The sequence below is a fragment of the Silurus aristotelis genome, assembly GCF_946808225.1.
Source record: "Silurus aristotelis genome assembly, chromosome: 6".
NCBI classification, from domain to species: domain Eukaryota; kingdom Metazoa; phylum Chordata; class Actinopteri; order Siluriformes; family Siluridae; genus Silurus; species Silurus aristotelis.
In genome coordinates this window covers 11930085-11948744 of record NC_139579.1, presented here as the reverse complement: position 1 = coordinate 11948744, position 18660 = coordinate 11930085, and the positions used below count along the sequence as shown (strand labels likewise).

The window sequence follows — 18660 nt, the reverse complement described above, 5'->3', positions numbered from 1 at the left end:
TACACAACGTGAACACCTGAGCATAAGTTTAAGATTTGTTTGTGCTTTGTGAACATCCGCTCTTCTGAAGATGTTCCTCTTGAATTTTTGGAATGTGCTTATGGAGATTTGTGCTCCTTCAGCCTGTTAGTAAAGTCAGATACTGATGTAGGTGAGGTGAGGAGGCCTGGGGTGCAGTCAGCGTTCCATTTTATCCCAAAGCTGTTCATTGGGGTTGAGGTCAAAGCTCCATAGCAGACCACTCAATGTCCTCCTTTCCGACACATGTAAAGCATATATTCATGGAGCCGGCTTTGTGACATTGTCATGATAAAACAGGTTTGAAACTGCTGACTCAATTAAATGGAAAATGTTATGTCTACACATCCAGCGACGTCCTATACAACTGTGTTTACAAGTTTGTAGTAACATTTGTGTGGACATTGTCGCCATCTAGTGGTCAATACAAATCTGTTATAAATTTGGGAAAAAAACAACTAATGTGCTGGAGAAGTGGGAGCTTAGTGGTTAAGACTCTGGGTTACTGATCAGAGATTTAACTCATGACCTTCCAATTACAAGTTCAACATGTGACCAAGGAACTCCACATCCCTCTTTCCACCCCCGTTAACTTTTGTTCAGGTCATTAATAAGTGTAAACACCATGAAAAATCAAGTTTTTTTTTCTGTTGTTTATTATCAGCAATTCATCAGATACATATAAACAACTTGTAGGAAAAGGACGAAGCTGAGCAACGGTTTTCACATAGTAAATCTGCATCGGCCCAGGAAAGATCAGTAGCTATTTACTTTCGCTCTCTCACACTCTCGCCTTGTCTAACTTACTCACACACACACACACACACACACACACACACACACACACACACACACACACACACACACACACACACACACACACAGGAGCTGTGCATTAAAAAAAAAAAAAAAAAAGAGAAAAGAGATCAACGTATTTATATATTATACAGAAAATGCTTAAAATCATTATGCATGAATTAACAGGGGAAAAAAAAATAAATAATTCCTTTCAGTTGTTGTACAAACTGTAAATGAAAAGCCACTTCGGCTTCATGATAAATACAGCTTCTCCTATTAACTCCGTCTTTGATTATGTTCGAAACATTTTTTGTTAAATACAGCGGCAAACGAAAACTTCCACGGTGATGCTGAAAACACACACTCCATCATCAGCTTCATTTCTGCCATTTTTTCGTTCGTCACCAGGTAGAACTCAAGTGTTTTCAAATGCTGGCTCATTGCAATCACAAGCAATTGCTCTCAACACATGGTCATTTTTAGCCTGAGTAATTTGCAGCCAAATAGGTGGAACTAGCTAGCTAGCACAGTACTTAGCAAAGTTTCAAACTGCTTTGTTAGCAAGCTAGTTAGATACTGTAACATTGCTTATATTATCATATGCATTTGGCAGACGCTCTTATCCAGTGCGATTTACAACTGAGCAGAAGAGGGTTAAGGGGTCAAGCAGTGGCAGCTTGGTGGTGGTGGGATTTGATCATGTGACCTTCCAATTCAAAGTCCAATCCCTTAACCACTGAGATACAACCTCCAGCTTACCATGACTGTGACACGCAGTTCAGGACCCATTGCTTTAAAATGCAGTTTAAATCCTTCCCATAGTGTTGCAGGTGGGCACTTTCTGGGTGGGTAAATTTCTGTATTAAGAACAATATTAAAGGCTAATCCAAGCTAGCAATCTGTCACAAACCTTTGGTGGGCAAAGTTTTTTTTTTAAGATTTTAAGATTTTTATTTTAACACAGTGAGGAGCGTTTCATTGGATTTTTGGGATTCGTTACTTAATAAAACCTAAGGGGCTGAAAAGTTTTTTTAGTTTTGGTAATGTTTAGATTGATGGCCACTAATACAATGGCTGTCAAGAGTTTTTGAGACACATGCATGTTCCTGTTGTTTCTATGCAACAAACTAGGTCAAATGAAAAGCATAGAAGAATTGGACAGTAAATCAGAGGAATGAAGTTCTGTGGTGTCCAAATTGGACATTTTTGGTTTAAAAACTTGTGTAACAGAAGAGAAGATGTTAGCAGACTGCCCCACCCCCTCAATCTATCATAGAGGTGGCAGTTTAAAGGTTTGGGGTTGTTTTGGAGCAGGGAAGGAGCCTTATTCCTGGTGAAAGGAACAATCATGGCAACCATTCATGGCAACTATTCTCTGAGGCTACTTCATCACACAACAAGACAGTGAGCCTGGAACGGCCTGCCCAGTCTCTGCACCTGAATCTTATGGCAAAGCATGGCAAAAGAGTTTTAGCTGAACATTTAGCTAAACAAAATAAAGCTCTTTTTCATGCTAAGGAAGGATTTTTCAATGCAAACGAAATCTGTACATTTAAATATTTGTTTGGTCGATCTTCATACTGTTAAATTACCGAGATTGCGCATAGAAACGAAAGGAACATGTATGTGTCTCACACTTTTGACAGGCACTGTACTACATACATGCAAAATTTCTGTATGGTATGAATGGTTGGTTTGTAAATGAACATTTTGATGATTTATTAAAGTAGCAGGTAAACATTATATCATGAGATCATGAGCTGATTGGCTGAAGCTTTTTCCGTTTTCACACATTATTTAAAAAAATAATAAAAATAATAATAATAAAATAAATAAATCATGTCCCATCTCACTTGTCATTGGTTCATTGGTTGATCTATTTCCAAGATCACATTTTCCATTCCCATGACCCTTTTTTTGAAAATGATCAAAGCCTCCAGATTGTGATAATGGAGCCCTTGGAATCAGCCAAGCAATACTGAATGAAACTGTGTACATTTCATGAAAAAACTGAATGAAAAATAAAATCCTATAGCCGTGATGCAGAAAATCAGTCAGGAAAAAGGACATTTAGCAGATTTCAGCTGTACAAGGGGTACTGGCAATGATACATTTTTTTACAACTGTATCCCGTCGTATCACAAACAAGAGTTAAAGTTAACAGAGTTCATTATGCAAAAAAATGGGCAATCGTTTTTTTTTTTTTTTTTACACGTCTAACACATGACTGTACATTGTATTGAGAAGAGGCAGTTTTCTATGGCAAGGTTCTAAGTAATCATGCTGCACTAATATAGTGCAAAACAGGACCTGAAACATGGAGAGGAAGAAAAGCAGGCCAGGGTTTGGGTAAAAAGAGGGGCGCTAACAGGCCTGTATAACCAGAGTACCAACCTAGTATCCCATGCCGCAATACTGAATACCGTAGATCAATTATATGAGCAATCAAGAGAACGCAGCCTGAGGAGGAAACGGTTATCCTTGTGCTTTCTAAACAACAAACAAAAAAAAAAACTGCCTAAGTTCCCCAGCGCCCTCCCTCTCCAATAGCTTTTCTTTCCCCAAAGACAAGTCCGAGTTAATTGTTGGCAGAAAAGCGTAGGCAATGCCTTTTTTCCGTAAGAAGATACGAGTTCGGCGAAAGGCTCCGGTGAAAATTCAAAACGTAAAAAAGAGGAAAGGGGAACAAACCTGGGCTAATTATATAAATAGGGGGTTCCAGTCTGAGGTTTCGGAAAATATCATAGAAAAAAGGAGACGCATATTGCGTAAAGTCTGTAAGTAGGCAGCTGTGGAGCTGAGGGTTGAGAGGGGTTCGGGGGGTTTGAAGGGGACTACATATCAGCGTCACCATCATAAGCCAGCGTCAGGGGCTTCAGTCTGTTGTTCATCTGTCTTCTCTGGGGTTTCTTTGGCTTTTTGCTGCGAAGGAAACACAAACATGCAAAGATTTTAGGGATTTAGGTCCAAGGCGTTGCTTCAGCACAATTCTCCACACAGGAATGGGATTTTTAAACATAAACTTTGTGTTTAAATATTAAAATTCATCGGAGGATTAGAACAGCATTAGGGCTTTTTTTTTCTACCACAGTTTTCCAAAGGATCAAAGTCATTTCCGTTCAAATCAATTACATTTCATTTATAGGAAACTTTCACCAATGGACAGCAGCTTCAACAATGCCAACCAGTGCCATCCACTTTGTTCCCTTTGCCTTTTGTGAATCACTTTGGAAAAGGGCAACTGCCAAATCCCAGCAAAGTAAATTCAAATTAAAATGTAATCGTACGCTACAATTCATATTGTCTCTTTCTGTAATGTCATCATTTACAAATTAGCAACTAAACTAAACTGGACTTGGATGGCTGACGCCTTCACATAATCAGATTGAAATAAACATTCGTAGCTGTTGCTGGAGATGACGGCGGCAAAAAAAAAAAAAAAAAAAAAAAAAATGGATATGATTAATGGAAAATTAGTTAATGAGGTGATATCAGTAATTGCTTTTCAAGTCAAGCCTAATCATATCCTGTCAATGATTGGTTTCCTGTTACAACAGAGCCTTTTGTGCAATACTCTGTTTCTCACTTCTTTGTGCTTGGTCTTTATGTTGGAAAACCAGGTCTGGTCTTTCTGCTCAATTCAGTTTTATTTTGTAGACCATGTTTAACAATGACCCAAAGCAGCTTTACAGAGATAAAGAGGTTATAAAATTTGAATTTACAAGTTTAGAACCTATAATCCCTAATAAGAAAGCTAGTGGTGACTATGGCAACTTCCTGAAATAGCCTGAGGAGGAAACCTTGAGAGGAACCAGATTTAAAAGTAAACACATCGTTTTCCCCATTCTTAAGGTGTACTAACAGTGATGGGTCCGTAAATACAAAACTGTTCAAACTGCAATCCTGAGCCATCATAGTAGACTTTTAAGATTCAATTACAAACCAAATCCATCCTTCCTGAGTTGCTCAGTAACTTTTTGGATCTTTAGGCTGTTCTTAGGTGCAGATTGGTCTCCAAATAACATGTCTATCCTTAAGATGTTGGACTTCCACTCACATAATGAGTTTATATCCGAGGTCTATCCTTAGAATAAATAAGCTATCTATGCACTACTGGTAGATGCTAACTGCATTTCATTGGCTCTGTACATGTACCCTGCACAATGACAATAAAGTTGAATCTAATCTAATCTAATCCAATCTAATCTAATCTAGAATGTTGGACTTTCACTCACATCATGAGTTCATATCTCAGGTCTATTCTAAAGATGTTGGACTTCCACTCACATCATGAGTTCATATCCTCCCCCAACCCACTGCTTGGCCCTTGTGCAAGGCCCTAACCCTCACCTGCTCAGGTGTACATGAAATATATGCAAGTCACACTGGATAAATGTAAATGTTATTAATTGTGTCATGATAGAAGTGTCTAATAACCATGAAAAAATATACTGAATAAAGCAGAGACAGAAAATTTATATTTGTACTAAAAATGACATGCAATATAATCCACATTCCAACATGGCTTATATTCCACATGCTATATTTCACATTCTTTGACATAATATAATTAATTAGTGTTTGTTGGAGAGTCTGTAATGTATAAACTTTGGATGTTTGTTCTAATAAAAAAAGAAAAAAAGAAAACGCATAGTGTAAAGCATTTCCACGAATGTGAAATGTTCTTACCAGGCTAAGTAAGACATGGAGACGATGAAGATCAGGAGGACGAACGCTCCAGCTGCCACGCCGTAAACCCAGGTCTTTAGCGTGCCATCTGGAAAAAACAAAGAATCAACGTTGAAAAATCAAGACCAAGCCTGATAATTAAAATTTGACCTTAAAATCTTGTCCACTATAAGAACAAAAGCTGGTGGAGAATTGATCTTAAGTTTTGTATAAAGTTTTTTTGGCACATTCCTATAAACATTTAGTCTTAATTTGCTGTTAGAATAACCCCCACTCTTCTGGGAATATGTTTCACCAGATTTGGAGGGTGCTTGGAAAGATAGTTGGTGAGGTGAGGAGGCCTGGAGTGCCGATTCATTGCAAAAGGGTTCAATAGGGTGGAGGTCTGAGATGTATAGAAGGAGATCTTCCACTCCGACCCATGGAAACTATATCTTTAAGGAACTTAATTTGTGCAAAGGGGCATTGTCTTGCTGGAACAGATTTGGTTCTCTGAGATCAAGTAAGGGAAATTTTATGCTCCCACATATTATACAATTGTGTGCATAGTACATGTTTGAGGAAAAAAAACACACATGGCTGGAAATGTCAGGTGTCAGTATAGAGTGCATGTCCTAAGATTGTTTGCTCACCTGGTCCGAATGGCTGCAGGTACCAGGTTCGTCCGGAGCGCCCGGGCAGGCTGCCGCTGGCCAGCGTCGGGCTCATTCCCCTGATGGTCTTAACGCCAGCTTTGCTGTCTCCTGCGGTGGGAATTTCCAGTACAGGGATCAAGGTGCACTGGTCCAACACTCCATCCGACGTCATGACTTCAGTGTAACCCTCTTCACACCCACACACTCCGGCCTGCAGGGGGCAGATAAACACCAGTGACAAACTGAAAAATTCAACCAGCAGCCCATGCTCATCAGTTAGTGATGGAAAGATCGAATCATTTTAGTGACTTGGTTCTTTTGAATTTCGTTCATCAAAATGAACAAATCTTTGAGTCATTTAGTTCATTTTGGTTAAAAAAATCAAATGTTCTATCTTTAATAAGCAGATCCCTCAACATGTTTACATACTGAAAAGTATGTTCAGTTCTAGGCTGAAGAGGTGACCATCTGTGAGCAACAGTATAGTTTCACGCTTGGGAAGAGCACCACAGATGCATTATTTGCTATGAGGATTTTGGAGACAAGGTGAGGAAGGTTCAATTGAGATGGTTTGGACATGTGCAGAGGAGGGACACGGGGTATATCGGTTGAAAAAAGCTGAGGATGAAGTCACCAGGGAGGAGGAAAAGAGGAAGGCCAAAGAGGAGGTTAATGGATGTGGTGAGGAAAAACATGCAGGTAGTTCATTTGAAAGAGGCAGATGTAGAGGACAGAGTGGAGACGGTTGATCCGCTGTGGCGCCCCCTAATGGGAGAAGCTGAAAGATGAAGAAGATTTATAATTGCATATAAATGTACAGTACACGGAACGAAAAGATGAACGACTCGGACAAAAGGACTCATGAGATAAAGTAATTCTGTTTCCTCTATAATGCACTGCATAGAGTTGATCAGAGATGAACTACACAATTCCGGAGAATTTGCGACGCTTTGCTCATGCGCATTTACTTCAGAATCGCATTAAAGAATCGTTCAAAATGAACGAATCGTTCATGATCAATAGTCCAAAAGCCTTCTGATCACCTATAGATCACATGACATTTCTGATATGGACTCTCTCGACCATATATAAGTTTAAGGACGTAATTCCGAACTATTCATTCCAGCCTTTCCTTCCGTTGTGCAAACAGTGTGCCGAACTGGATGTATTCAATCAACATGTGATGTATTTCTCTTCTAGCAATTTATTCAATGCATGTCGTCTCACTCGGTAACTGAGACTGATTTTAAGACAGTGATGTCACAGAGGATTTGACGATGCTGTGTTAATACTATAAAGAAATGGAGTTATTTATGAGTGTAAATGTAAGTTTGGGAGCATGTGTATAGGTGTTTGGGGTGAGATAAATCCCAGCATGTGCTCTCCAGCAGATATGAATAAGTCTGCTAGCGCTGCACTCCTCCGAGTCTAAATGCCTATGTGCTTATCTGTGTGCGCGTGTGCGTGCGCACGTCTTCGAAGCGGTGGTCCACAAAAACCCACTGATTTCCAATGTGTATTCTCCTCGCTGTGCTTGCGGTTCGCCAGGAGTCTCCTGTTCCCTCTGCAATCTCAAGAGGATAATCACTCGCAGTGCAAACACACGAGCTCGCACCTATACACACATCGCTGAACACGCTCCAAAGCAACACACACACACGAAAAAACGAGCAGAGGCAACACGCTGGTCCGTTCTCGTGAAGGAAACGAGGAATGCTTAGCAGGAGGGTGATTCAGTTTCCTATCAGCTACTGTATATGGACTAGAAATACACACTAAGGCATATCCTGTAGAATGCATGAGCAATCTTCAAGCCCCATCGCATATATCGGATGTGGCATAAATAAGATTCCTATTTTAAATGGCTCCCGTAGGTACGTGCACCCAGAGACCCGAGCGCAGGGTATTGCCAGCTCTATTTATAAAACAAAAGCATGATAGATTTTTTTTCCCAACATTTCATCAGTGTGTCGAAATACAAACTTGGATATCGAAGCATGTTTATATTTTTAATACGCGAGCAACAAAACCAAAATGTGGTTCAGAATCACTGACTTTTTTACATTTTACGTATATTTTTGGGCATGAATACATATTAAATTGCTCTTAATAATCTATTCTCTTCATTCATAGCGTTTCTCTTGCTGTTCCAAGGAGTTTCTGTTTACATTGGAGTCTCTATTCAATCAGATTTTAGCCGTGTTACATTTCTGCTTGTAGGCTGTCGCTTTAACCAATCAAATTTCGATTTATCTATTCCGAGGCTGGCAGGATGTTCCGATAACGTCAGAATTTTCGATCGTAGAGCGCACTATTCAGAGCTCGCAAACCGTATCTGTAGCAAACTACACACAAACAAGTCAAGGACTTTTACAACAGGAACTTTATCAACCGTTTATACTTTTGCGTTGTCTTTCCTGCACAAAACCACACAATTTGCCTTCATTTCAAATCAACCTTAATGCACAGAAAACAATGAATGGAAAAATGTTAATGCTTTTGCATGAGATGTTGTATGTGGGTGGTGCAGCTGTGGCTACAGTGAAAGGAGACTTGTTGAATTGTGTTTAATGGGTTTCTTGCTTTAGTAGGGATTTTAATTTTCACTGTATAAGATACCTCTTTGTGATACTGTATTTCTCGATCATATTGAGGGTAGCCGTGGTGTAACGATGGTGCTATTAAGGGGTTGATTGATTCAGGAAGAACACAGCTGACTGTTGAAAGGACATTACTTATAATCACACACACTCCGGTGCTCATGCTGGTTCTCACTCTCCGATGTTTTGTATTGTTTTAAGATTTATAATCACACCCTTGATCTCATCCAGATGAGGATGGGTTCCCCTTTTTATAGGTTCCTCTCAAGGTTTCATTTATTTTAGGGAGTTTTTTCTCGCCACAGTCGCCCCCCATGCTGCTCATCAGGGATAAATACACACCATTCACTTGAATTCTTAAGTTCTATAAAACTGCTTTGAGACAATATCCATTGTGAAAAGCGCTATCGAAATAAACTTGAACAGCTGAAGGTTGAATGGAAATTATTACTATATATATATATATATATCAAATCTTTCATATATTAGGTGTTTAATGATCTTATAGATGCATTACATATGGTGTAAACAGTCACTCGAACTCCGGCATCATCATTTCCTTTCATTTAAAAATAACATATGTTACTAAGAAACAGGAAAATCCTCCCTCCTAAAGACTTTTCCTGACACTGTAGACTCTTTCCACCAATGCTAAATAAATTTCTCCTCAGTTACAGAAAATTCATTGACTTTCTCCGACCAATCAAAAAAAAAAAAAAAAAAAAAATGAGTCTTGAGGTATAATATATAATTTATAGGTGGTATGTGATGATACAATGAAAACTAGTAACTGAGTACAGAATAAGCAAACTAGATGTGGAGCATGTTGTATATACAAAGACAGTGTTGTAATACACACACATGTATCACACACATGATTTGTCTTTCTGGATTTATGTAAACACACACAAACACATACACACACTAACCTCAGTGCAGTATGAGCGGTGCTTGTTGCAGGCTGGGTCACATGACCTGTCAGACACAGGTTCGCTTGACGCCAGGCATCCACCTACACAATAAGTGGTCACATTTCAGTACAGTTGAGAAATAACACACACACACACACACACACACACACACACACACACACACACACACACACACACACACACACACAATTACAAGTACTGTATGTCCCAGATTTTGGGACCTCTGCTTTCTTTTTTTGGAATATTTTGTATTGCTGGAGGCACCAGAATCTCACTGAAGTGTGTCTCTTTTCTTTTCTTAGTAGCCATCCTCCTCTTCTCTCTTTCTCCTCCTCAAACTCGCCTGTTTAAAGACATTAGTGCTCTTGCTAAAGCATTGCCCCATATTAACTGGCGGCTCAGACCTCGAGGCTTGCACACATACATTACCATTAATTCGTCACTTCGCTGAGTGCGTGAAGAATACAGACCCAAGCGGAATAAATAATGATGAAGCCGAGCTACTGCAGTCGGTCCCAGGTGAACAGGCGCTTTTCCGAACACAGGAAGTGCCGGCAATTAAAAACGGATCTCGCTACAGGATGCTAAGGAACCGCTGCACAGTCAAGGAGAGAAGACGAACAATATGTACCATCGTCTATCCTAATATAGAAGCCATCGCCTGTGGGGGGAAATCCATTGGCAATGGATATATAGAGAAACGGACAGACATAGGGCATTTTTGTTATTCACACTTTCCCTCTCTCCATTTAAAAAACAGGGCCTCATCCAGAACTTGGACCTTCTCCATGACAATCGCTGGACTCCATCCAAGATCGCATGCACGTCCAGAGACCGCAGCCAATTCCCGAAAACCGTTTACACCTGAAATGTCCTCGGAGAGCTATCTCCTCTACACTTGCCGTGATGGTTTTTATTACCGGAGCATTAAGAAAGAGCTATAGTGGCATCAGGAGGCGTATGACCGTGGCCTCTGAAGAACAAGAACAACAACAAAAAAATGAAAGAAACAAAAACTGCAGGGGTCTGCACAATTAGACACCTATTACAAGGTTTCTGATGAATATTTATAACGCCTTGAATTTAGGACAGCACATGAATATTCAGGAGAATGTGTGATGGGGTGAGTTTTTTGGGGCGGGGGGGTGGGGGGGGGGGTTGACGCTAGGGTGCTTGCTGGAAGCTCTTTGCATTGGCATATGAAAAGAATTCGGTTCGGATAGTAGAAATAAATGACATCAAATTGTTTTAGAAGATTAATTTAGGTTTCAATTTGGAAAAAGTTTGGACAATAATTTTTTACGTTACATTAGGAAATAGTTTTTTATATATAAAGACAATATACTTTAAATTAAAAAATAGATAAATAAAGAGATAATAGATAACAAATACAATAGAAATATGCATTAGCAGGATATTTTAGTGCCCAGCTCATATCATTAAATGAGTAAGAAATTAACAAAAATATAAAAAATCTGGAAAATAAGTACACAAAAAAAAATACAAACGCCCCAAAAGCAACTTATACTTCAAATATTTGACAGAACAGGTTGAACAAATCCCCCAAATAATAATTATTTTTATAGTTAATTAAATCCATACTAAATGTATATAATGTTTACAGTGCCTATCAGAAGTTTGGAACATCTAGTCTTTTTTTTTTTTTTAAACACATGCATGTTTCTTTTGTTTCTTTGGAACAAAAAGGCAAACACAAGAAAGCTCTGGGGAGTCCAATTTGAACATTTTTGTCTCTAACAGAAGGACTTATGTAAGACGGAGAAGATGTTTGCAGACTGCCTCACCGCCAAAGACACGGAGGTGGAAATTTAATGGCTTTTGGTCATTTTGGTGCAGGGGAGGCTGGAGACCTGTTACGAAAAGTGAAAGGAACCAACATGGCAACCATTCCATACTTCAATAAACAACACGCAATTCTTTCTGGACTGAAGTTCATTGTAACCGACTTTACCATTCGACAAGACAATAAGCCGACGCGTACGTCCGTGCTCTGTAAGTGTTATTAACAAAGCAAAGAGTTGTCTGGAATGTTATCTATGATGGAACGACCTGCCCAGTCACTGCACCTAATCCTATTAAACTGCTCTGGAATGAACTGGTTCACAAGAAAGATCTCCAACCAGTGACAAGACGCATGTAAAGCAAAGTATTTCTGCTGAAGGTTTGGAGAAAGGAACTGTCCAGGGGCTAAAAGTGTGTAAATCTTCATATTAATAATTGACCTACTGTAGTTTGGTGCATTGAAAAAATAAAGGAACACGTATGGGCCTCTCAAAAAGCTTCTTCTTCTTCTTCTTTCGGCTGCTCCCATTAGGGGTCGCCACAGCGGATCATCCGTCTCCATACCACCCTGTCCTCTATATCTGCCTCTTTTACACCAACTACCTGCATGTCTTCCCTCACCACATCCATGAACCTCCTCCTTGGCCTTCCTCTTTTCCTCCTACCTGGTGGCTCCATCTTCAGCATTTTTCTACCAATATAATTCATGTCCCTCCTCTGCACATGTCCAAACCATCTCAATCTCGCCTCCCTCACCTTGTCACTAAAACATCCTACATGTGCTGTCCCTCTAATAAACTCATTTCTAATCTTGTCCATCCTCGTCACTCCCAACGAAAACCTCAACATCTTCAGCTCTGCTACCTCCAGCTCCACCTCCTGTTTTTTACTCCATGCCACTGTCTCTAATCCATACAACATCGCAGGTCTCACCACAGTCCTATAAACTTTCCCTTTCATTCTTGCAGATACTCTCCTATCACAAATCACTCCTGTCACTCTTCTTCACCCACTCCACCCTGCCTGCACTCTTTTCTTTACTTCCCTAACACACTCTCCATTACTTTGCACTGTTGACCCCAGGTACCTGAACTCCTCCACCTTCTCCACCTCTTCTCCCTGCAACCGCATCACTCCACTGCCCTCCCTCTCATTCACACACATGTACTCTGTCTTACTCCTACTGACTTTCATTCCCCTTCTCTCCAGCGCATATCTCCACCTCTCCAGGCTCTTCTCAACCTGCTCTCTACTCTCACCACAAATCACAATATCATCTGCAAACATCATAGTCCAGGGAGACTCCTGTCTGACCTCGTCCGTCAACCTGTCCATCACCACTGTAAACAGGAAAGGGCTCAGGGCCGATCCTTGATGCAGTCCAACCTTCACCCTGAACCAGTCTGTCGTACCTACTGCACACTTTACTGCCGTCACACTGTCCTCATACATGTCCTGCACCACCCTCACATACTTCTCTGACACACCTGACTTCCTCATACAATACCACAACTCCTCTCTCGGCAACCTGTCGTACGCTTTCTCTAAATCCACAAATACACAATGCAGCTCCTTCTGTCCTTCTCTATACTCTATACTCAAAAAGCATAAACTATATATTGATAATTTTTAAGGCACTGTGTGTACAATACATATACACTCACACCCCCCAGACAGACAAGCAGTGTGATATGAATTGGGTTAAAAATGTGTCATGGATTAAAAGCTTAACGCTCAAACTGAGACAGTAAGAAAGTAATCGCACTTCAGTGCCCTGCAAAAGTCTCGTGCCAGCTCTTAATGCCATACTTATCTGACAAGCCTGTCCTGCTAAACACTTACACAGTGAGAAATGGATTCCAGCCTGCATCAGAATGCAGCATTTATAAAATCTGACTCTGGTTGGTTCTCTAGAAAATTCCAAAAGCTGCATCTAAAAAAACGTGCCTTTGGTTTGGCTTAAACTTGATCTTATTGAAATGGCAGAGAATGTGTGATGAAGTGTGTGTGTGAGACGTGGCATACACGCACCTGTGACATTTAAACCGTCTGAGCGTTGACACCACACTGGCCGAGAAGAGCTTCGCCATGGACCAGTCATCCATTTATACTCATAGCACTGACCCTCTGATGAAGCAAAAAAAATAAATGATTAATGAATATTACAATTTCATTTATTTAAGGTACACTATTTAGACAGCATTTTGTAAACACCTAACCATAAGAGTTATATGTGCTTTTTAAACACCCTATTCTTTATTTAGTCCTAATTTGCTTTTATAATATCCTCCAAATCACCTAGGATGACATACCACTAGATTTCCTATTCCAGTTCCAATCCACAGTCAGCGTTTCAATTCATCCTAAAGGTTTATAATAGGGATATAGAGGTCTACAGAGAGCCAAAATGTAAGCAGATCTACATAGAGATGGCTTCGTGCACATGAGCATTGTCATGCTGGGGCCTTTTTGGTCTCCTAGTTCCTAATGCTTTGTCAATTTCTTGAAAGAACCACATATGGCTAGGAAGCATAAGTCAAGTGCCCCAATCCTTTTGTCTATGTGGTGTTTATTGTATTCACACAATAAACAAAATCATACTTATTTCATACACAACATTTTTACTTCACCTGTGCATGGCTGGCTCTCCCACTCTTGCTCTGGACATTGTTCGAGGTTCTCCGGTTCTTCAGCAAGCGCAGCCCGAGAACGTACTTGCACCGAACCAAGGCTGAGATCTTCTCCACCCACACAGCTCTGCTGGCAATGGCTCCATGCTGTCCAGTCTGTCAAATAACACTCACCTGCCAAAAACACGTGTGAGCATTTTCAGTTACATGTACAATGTACCAGAGAAACTCTTCTAACTTTTATACGGATTACATAATCAAAGAATATTTGTTTAAAAGTAGACATTTCAAGCTTTCTTCACATATATTTACATATATTTATATATTTTCATACATTTATGTCTGTCTGTGAGGCAAAAATTCACTGAGATTCAGGTTGTTTTATTTATTCGTCTGTGAAGAGTGTTGACTACAGAATGTTTTGTTTATTTTGCAAAAGCATGGCATTTTGTTGTTATGAGTGATTTTTTTTATTTTATGACAAATAAAAGTAGACCGTTTACACATTCGAATGATGTATTGGTGTAATCTGTACGATAAAAGAGTAATTTTTCATTTCAGCATTATGAGGAGAGAAAAAACGGAAAAAAAAAAAAAAAACGCCTTTGTCGACCCCAGATGGTTAAAACACCATAAATACTTTACAAAATTTTAAATTTTAATTTAATTTTGCCTTCATGCTCTATGTTTTGTTTGGTTTGACTAATAATAAACATACATTTTGCATATATATATATATATATATATATATATATATATATATATATATATATATATATATATATATATATATATATTTATATATACAGTGAGGAAAATAAGTATTTGAACACCCTGCTATGCACCTACTAATAATTTCAGACCCCTCCATGATTTCTAAGTGGGAGAACTTGCAAAATAGCAGGGTGTTCAAATACTTATTTTCCTCACTATATATATTTATCTGAACATTTATCTGAAATGGTATATCAGGCTATTGCAAGCTGGTGCAATGAAAAGTTCTACATTTTTTCACCACTGTTTTTGGAAAGAACATATTTTCCCAAATCATTTCTCTCTCTACTGTACCTCTGTGCATGTGTGTATGTTACTAAAAATATTTCTTGGCATCTAACATACAGTACATTCTAGCAATTTAGTGAATCACCCCATTTACTGAAAGCTCACAGGCCACTTTAGTCTTTTACAACTTCGATCAAGGAAACTTGACAGACGAATTTTGCTGACGCTGTAAATAGACGCTAGTTTTGGAAGTATTATTCGCCTGGTCCCTGTAAGACAGATTGCATCATGTTTGCTGGGGGTGGGGTGGGGGGGATGGGGGTAGGGGGGAGTGGAATTCACATCAAGACAAATGTCCAATGGTTGCCAAATACAAAAGAAGGTTATATTCTTGTCAATATTTGTTTTGACATAACAGTCATCTGATGTAGAGTCTGTAATGTGATATTACACTATATGCTTTAGGGATGGCAGGTTTTAAGAAAATAAGGAAAATTACATTAACCTAACCCAGAAAGTTAAACTTCTGCAGTCTGTGCAAAGTAAACAAGTATACATTAACACGTGATTTACATCTGCAATACATCTTTTCTTTTTATAATGGGATTGTTAGTATAGATTCCCTACACAACTCTACACTGACTCAGGACTACAGTTTGCATTAGAGCACCATCACTGCACACCTCAACTTTGTTTAGCTGTAATAAATGGACATTCGGTGCCCCCCAGATGAGGATGGGTTCTTTCTCGAGTTTGGTTCCTCTCAAGGTATCTTCATTAGGAGTTTTTCCTTTGTCGCAGTCGCCACCGGCTCACTCATTAAGAACTAACTTACACTTATAAAGAACACTCATTGATTTTTTTCTTACCACATTATCTGTGTAAAGCTGCTTTGAGACAAGGTCTATTGTTAAAAACACTATACAAATAAAAACGAATTCAATAATTCACCACCCACTGACTGGCGTTTTCCACCTGCAACATTGTACCTGACAAGACGGGTTATGCTGTAAAACTGCAACCTTGGCAACCCTGACTGGACATAGCATATTGTACCAGTGGTTGTACTGTATGGGAATCAGACTACACCTCGGAACAACTGCAAGCCAAACATCAACAGTACCAAAAAGATATATAATGCATCATAGGACTCGGATTTCTATTTGTGGAATGCGTCTTATACACTGTGAATATAACAGTGGATTTCCAGTACCACTTCCAACCTGTATACAATGCTGGATTTCATCATGCAGATGTAAATATGGGATCGGAACACGTACCTTTTACTTGTATACAACAAGTCAGACTGTTGTGTGCTGTAATAAATATCTCGTAATATGAATTAAATCTTGAAGCATATAAAGTTAAAAAATTTGGTAAACCAATCAGACTGTTAGCGGGCATGTAATGTTACAACATTGAGATTATGTTTAGAGTATAAAGTGTATCTGGCTGTGCATGTGCCTAATATTTTCAGGTATTCCTTGCTACACAAGGACAGCTGTCACACACATTTGCATTAGGATTGAGGTGGGAAGTGGAGCATGAGATGGGATTTTCCTCATTAATTTTTTGGAATGCAAAAAGTCAGTAGGTTCATGGTAACGGCAAAAATGTTGTAATGTACAAAAAAATGTTTTTTTGTAGTCATACAAAGCTCACAGGAAATAACAAATTACAGCTTATACATTTTGGCAAGATTTTTTTTTATTATTGAACCATAAGGTTTGTATGTACTTTGAAAGAATCTCGTTCCACATTTAATGCCCATATGCTGTCATAACAACTTCCACTATTCTGGGAAGGTTTTGGGGTTTTGTGATTGTGAAAATATGTTCTCATTTAACTGTGTGCCTCTGTCCCAAGTCAGGCTTCCAATATGTTTGTCCATACGGTGTATATATGAAGCTCAAACTCAAATATTTATTTATTTTTATTTTTTTTACAACATTGAAATTTGAAGTTATCTGATATAATTTATATTAAGATTTTTTTTTCCTGTGTACACTAAACACCATGTTGGGGTACGATGATCAAATATCTGTTTCCAGTGGGTAAAGTATTTGAGTAAATGTACTTTGTTACTGCACTTAAGCAAGAATTTTCACTAACATGTGTCTTGGAGGACTAGTGCACTAGTTCGTATTGAACGTAGTCTCAAAGTACTGTTAAAATCAGATCCTCCAAGTCTTTTATTCAAGTCATATTGGAATTGGTGACTTTGTACCTTGTAATCGAGTCAGTTTTTTGCAATGAGGTATCTATACTTTTACTCAAGTATGCTTTTCAGGTACTGTTTAAATCCTCTGCTTGTTTCACAAGAAAAAAATCTATCCAATCCACCCACTTTTTCGATGTGGTTTATGATTTGAACCCTGGCAACCCTGCTCACAAGCTTCCTCTATGGCACCTATGACATCAAGAAACAGGAAGCTTTATATTAAATAAAGCCACAAAGCCTCATGCAGAAACATGGTCACATTTCATTGGAAACACTCCCATGCAATTAATATTCACTTTCTTCCTTCTCATCTGGCACATGAATGTTTACGAATTTATTACAGGCACATTCCATGCTGGAAAGAAAAAAAAAAGGGTGTCACAGCTCAGTTTCAACTGCACAGAACATGTCAAAACACTGAGCTGAATGTGTCATTCATACTCTCTGACTGCGCCCGGAAAATTGACTAAAGAACATATGGCAGCCTGGTAGCCAGAGACATTGGGGCAAATACGAACCGAGTTACCAGTGTATTATATGCAGAGAGACATGGTGAGCTTGGTACTGAACTGAACTGAGTTTCGTGTGCCCTTGCCGTGCCTGTTTATATTTCCTCCGAGTTCATTGTTATAGTTTGGATTAAGAATGCTAGCATGCACCAAGAAGTGGGCTATTGTAAATGTTTATGTGTGTGTATGTGTGTATCGAATTCCCTGATAGACCAGAGTCTTATTTAGTATGCTATCCAGACTCATGCATAATAGGATATAATACACATTATTTAGACTAAAAGTTTGTGGACACCTCACTGTATGTCTGAAGTTTTGTGCAGCAATCGGCAAGAGTTAATATCAGCAGAGAGGAAGTGGAAAAATCAGCAGAACTCCTCTACGACTTCATTGTCAATCTTCTCAACCATAGCAGAAGAAAAGATAATGCAAGTTACTCAATCTTGCAATCCCACCAACTGCCCTCCGGCTCCAATCCCCTCAACTATGCTTCAGACCATGTCAGAAGACCTCCTGCCATACATCTCTACAGTCATCAACGGATCCTTAACATCTGGCATTGTGCCAACTACCTTCAAAGCAAGCAATGGTAATTCCTTAAGTTGGAAATAACCATTTCTTGCTTTGAAGGTAGTTGGCACAATGCCAGATGTAAGGGACCCGTTGATGACTGTAGTTGTTGATGTCTGATGGATCCAAAGCAGGATCCATCAGACATCAACAACTACAGACGGTATCACTTCTCACCTTTTTTTCTAAAACTCTGGAACGCACTGTTTTTTTTTAACCAACTGTCTGTTTATCTCTCAGAGAACAACCTCCA

The 18660-nt window shown here is 39.2% G+C and overlaps 1 protein-coding gene across 1 annotated transcript in view; it reads right to left on the bottom strand.

Moving 5' to 3' along the window:
• Positions 1-653: 653 nt before the first annotated feature.
• Positions 654-18660, bottom strand: part of thsd7aa (thrombospondin, type I, domain containing 7Aa) — a 121032-nt gene continuing 103025 nt past the window's right edge. The window contains exons 22-27 of the mRNA XM_083543165.1: positions 14106-14279; positions 13507-13602; positions 9670-9752; positions 6138-6351; positions 5506-5593; positions 654-3738 (exon numbers count right to left, since the gene is read on the bottom strand). Coding sequence (XP_083399291.1) covers positions 3651-3738; positions 5506-5593; positions 6138-6351; positions 9670-9752; positions 13507-13602; positions 14106-14279 — 743 coding nt within the window. The 3' untranslated portion in view covers positions 654-3650. The remainder of the gene's footprint in view (positions 3739-5505; positions 5594-6137; positions 6352-9669; positions 9753-13506; positions 13603-14105; positions 14280-18660) is intronic.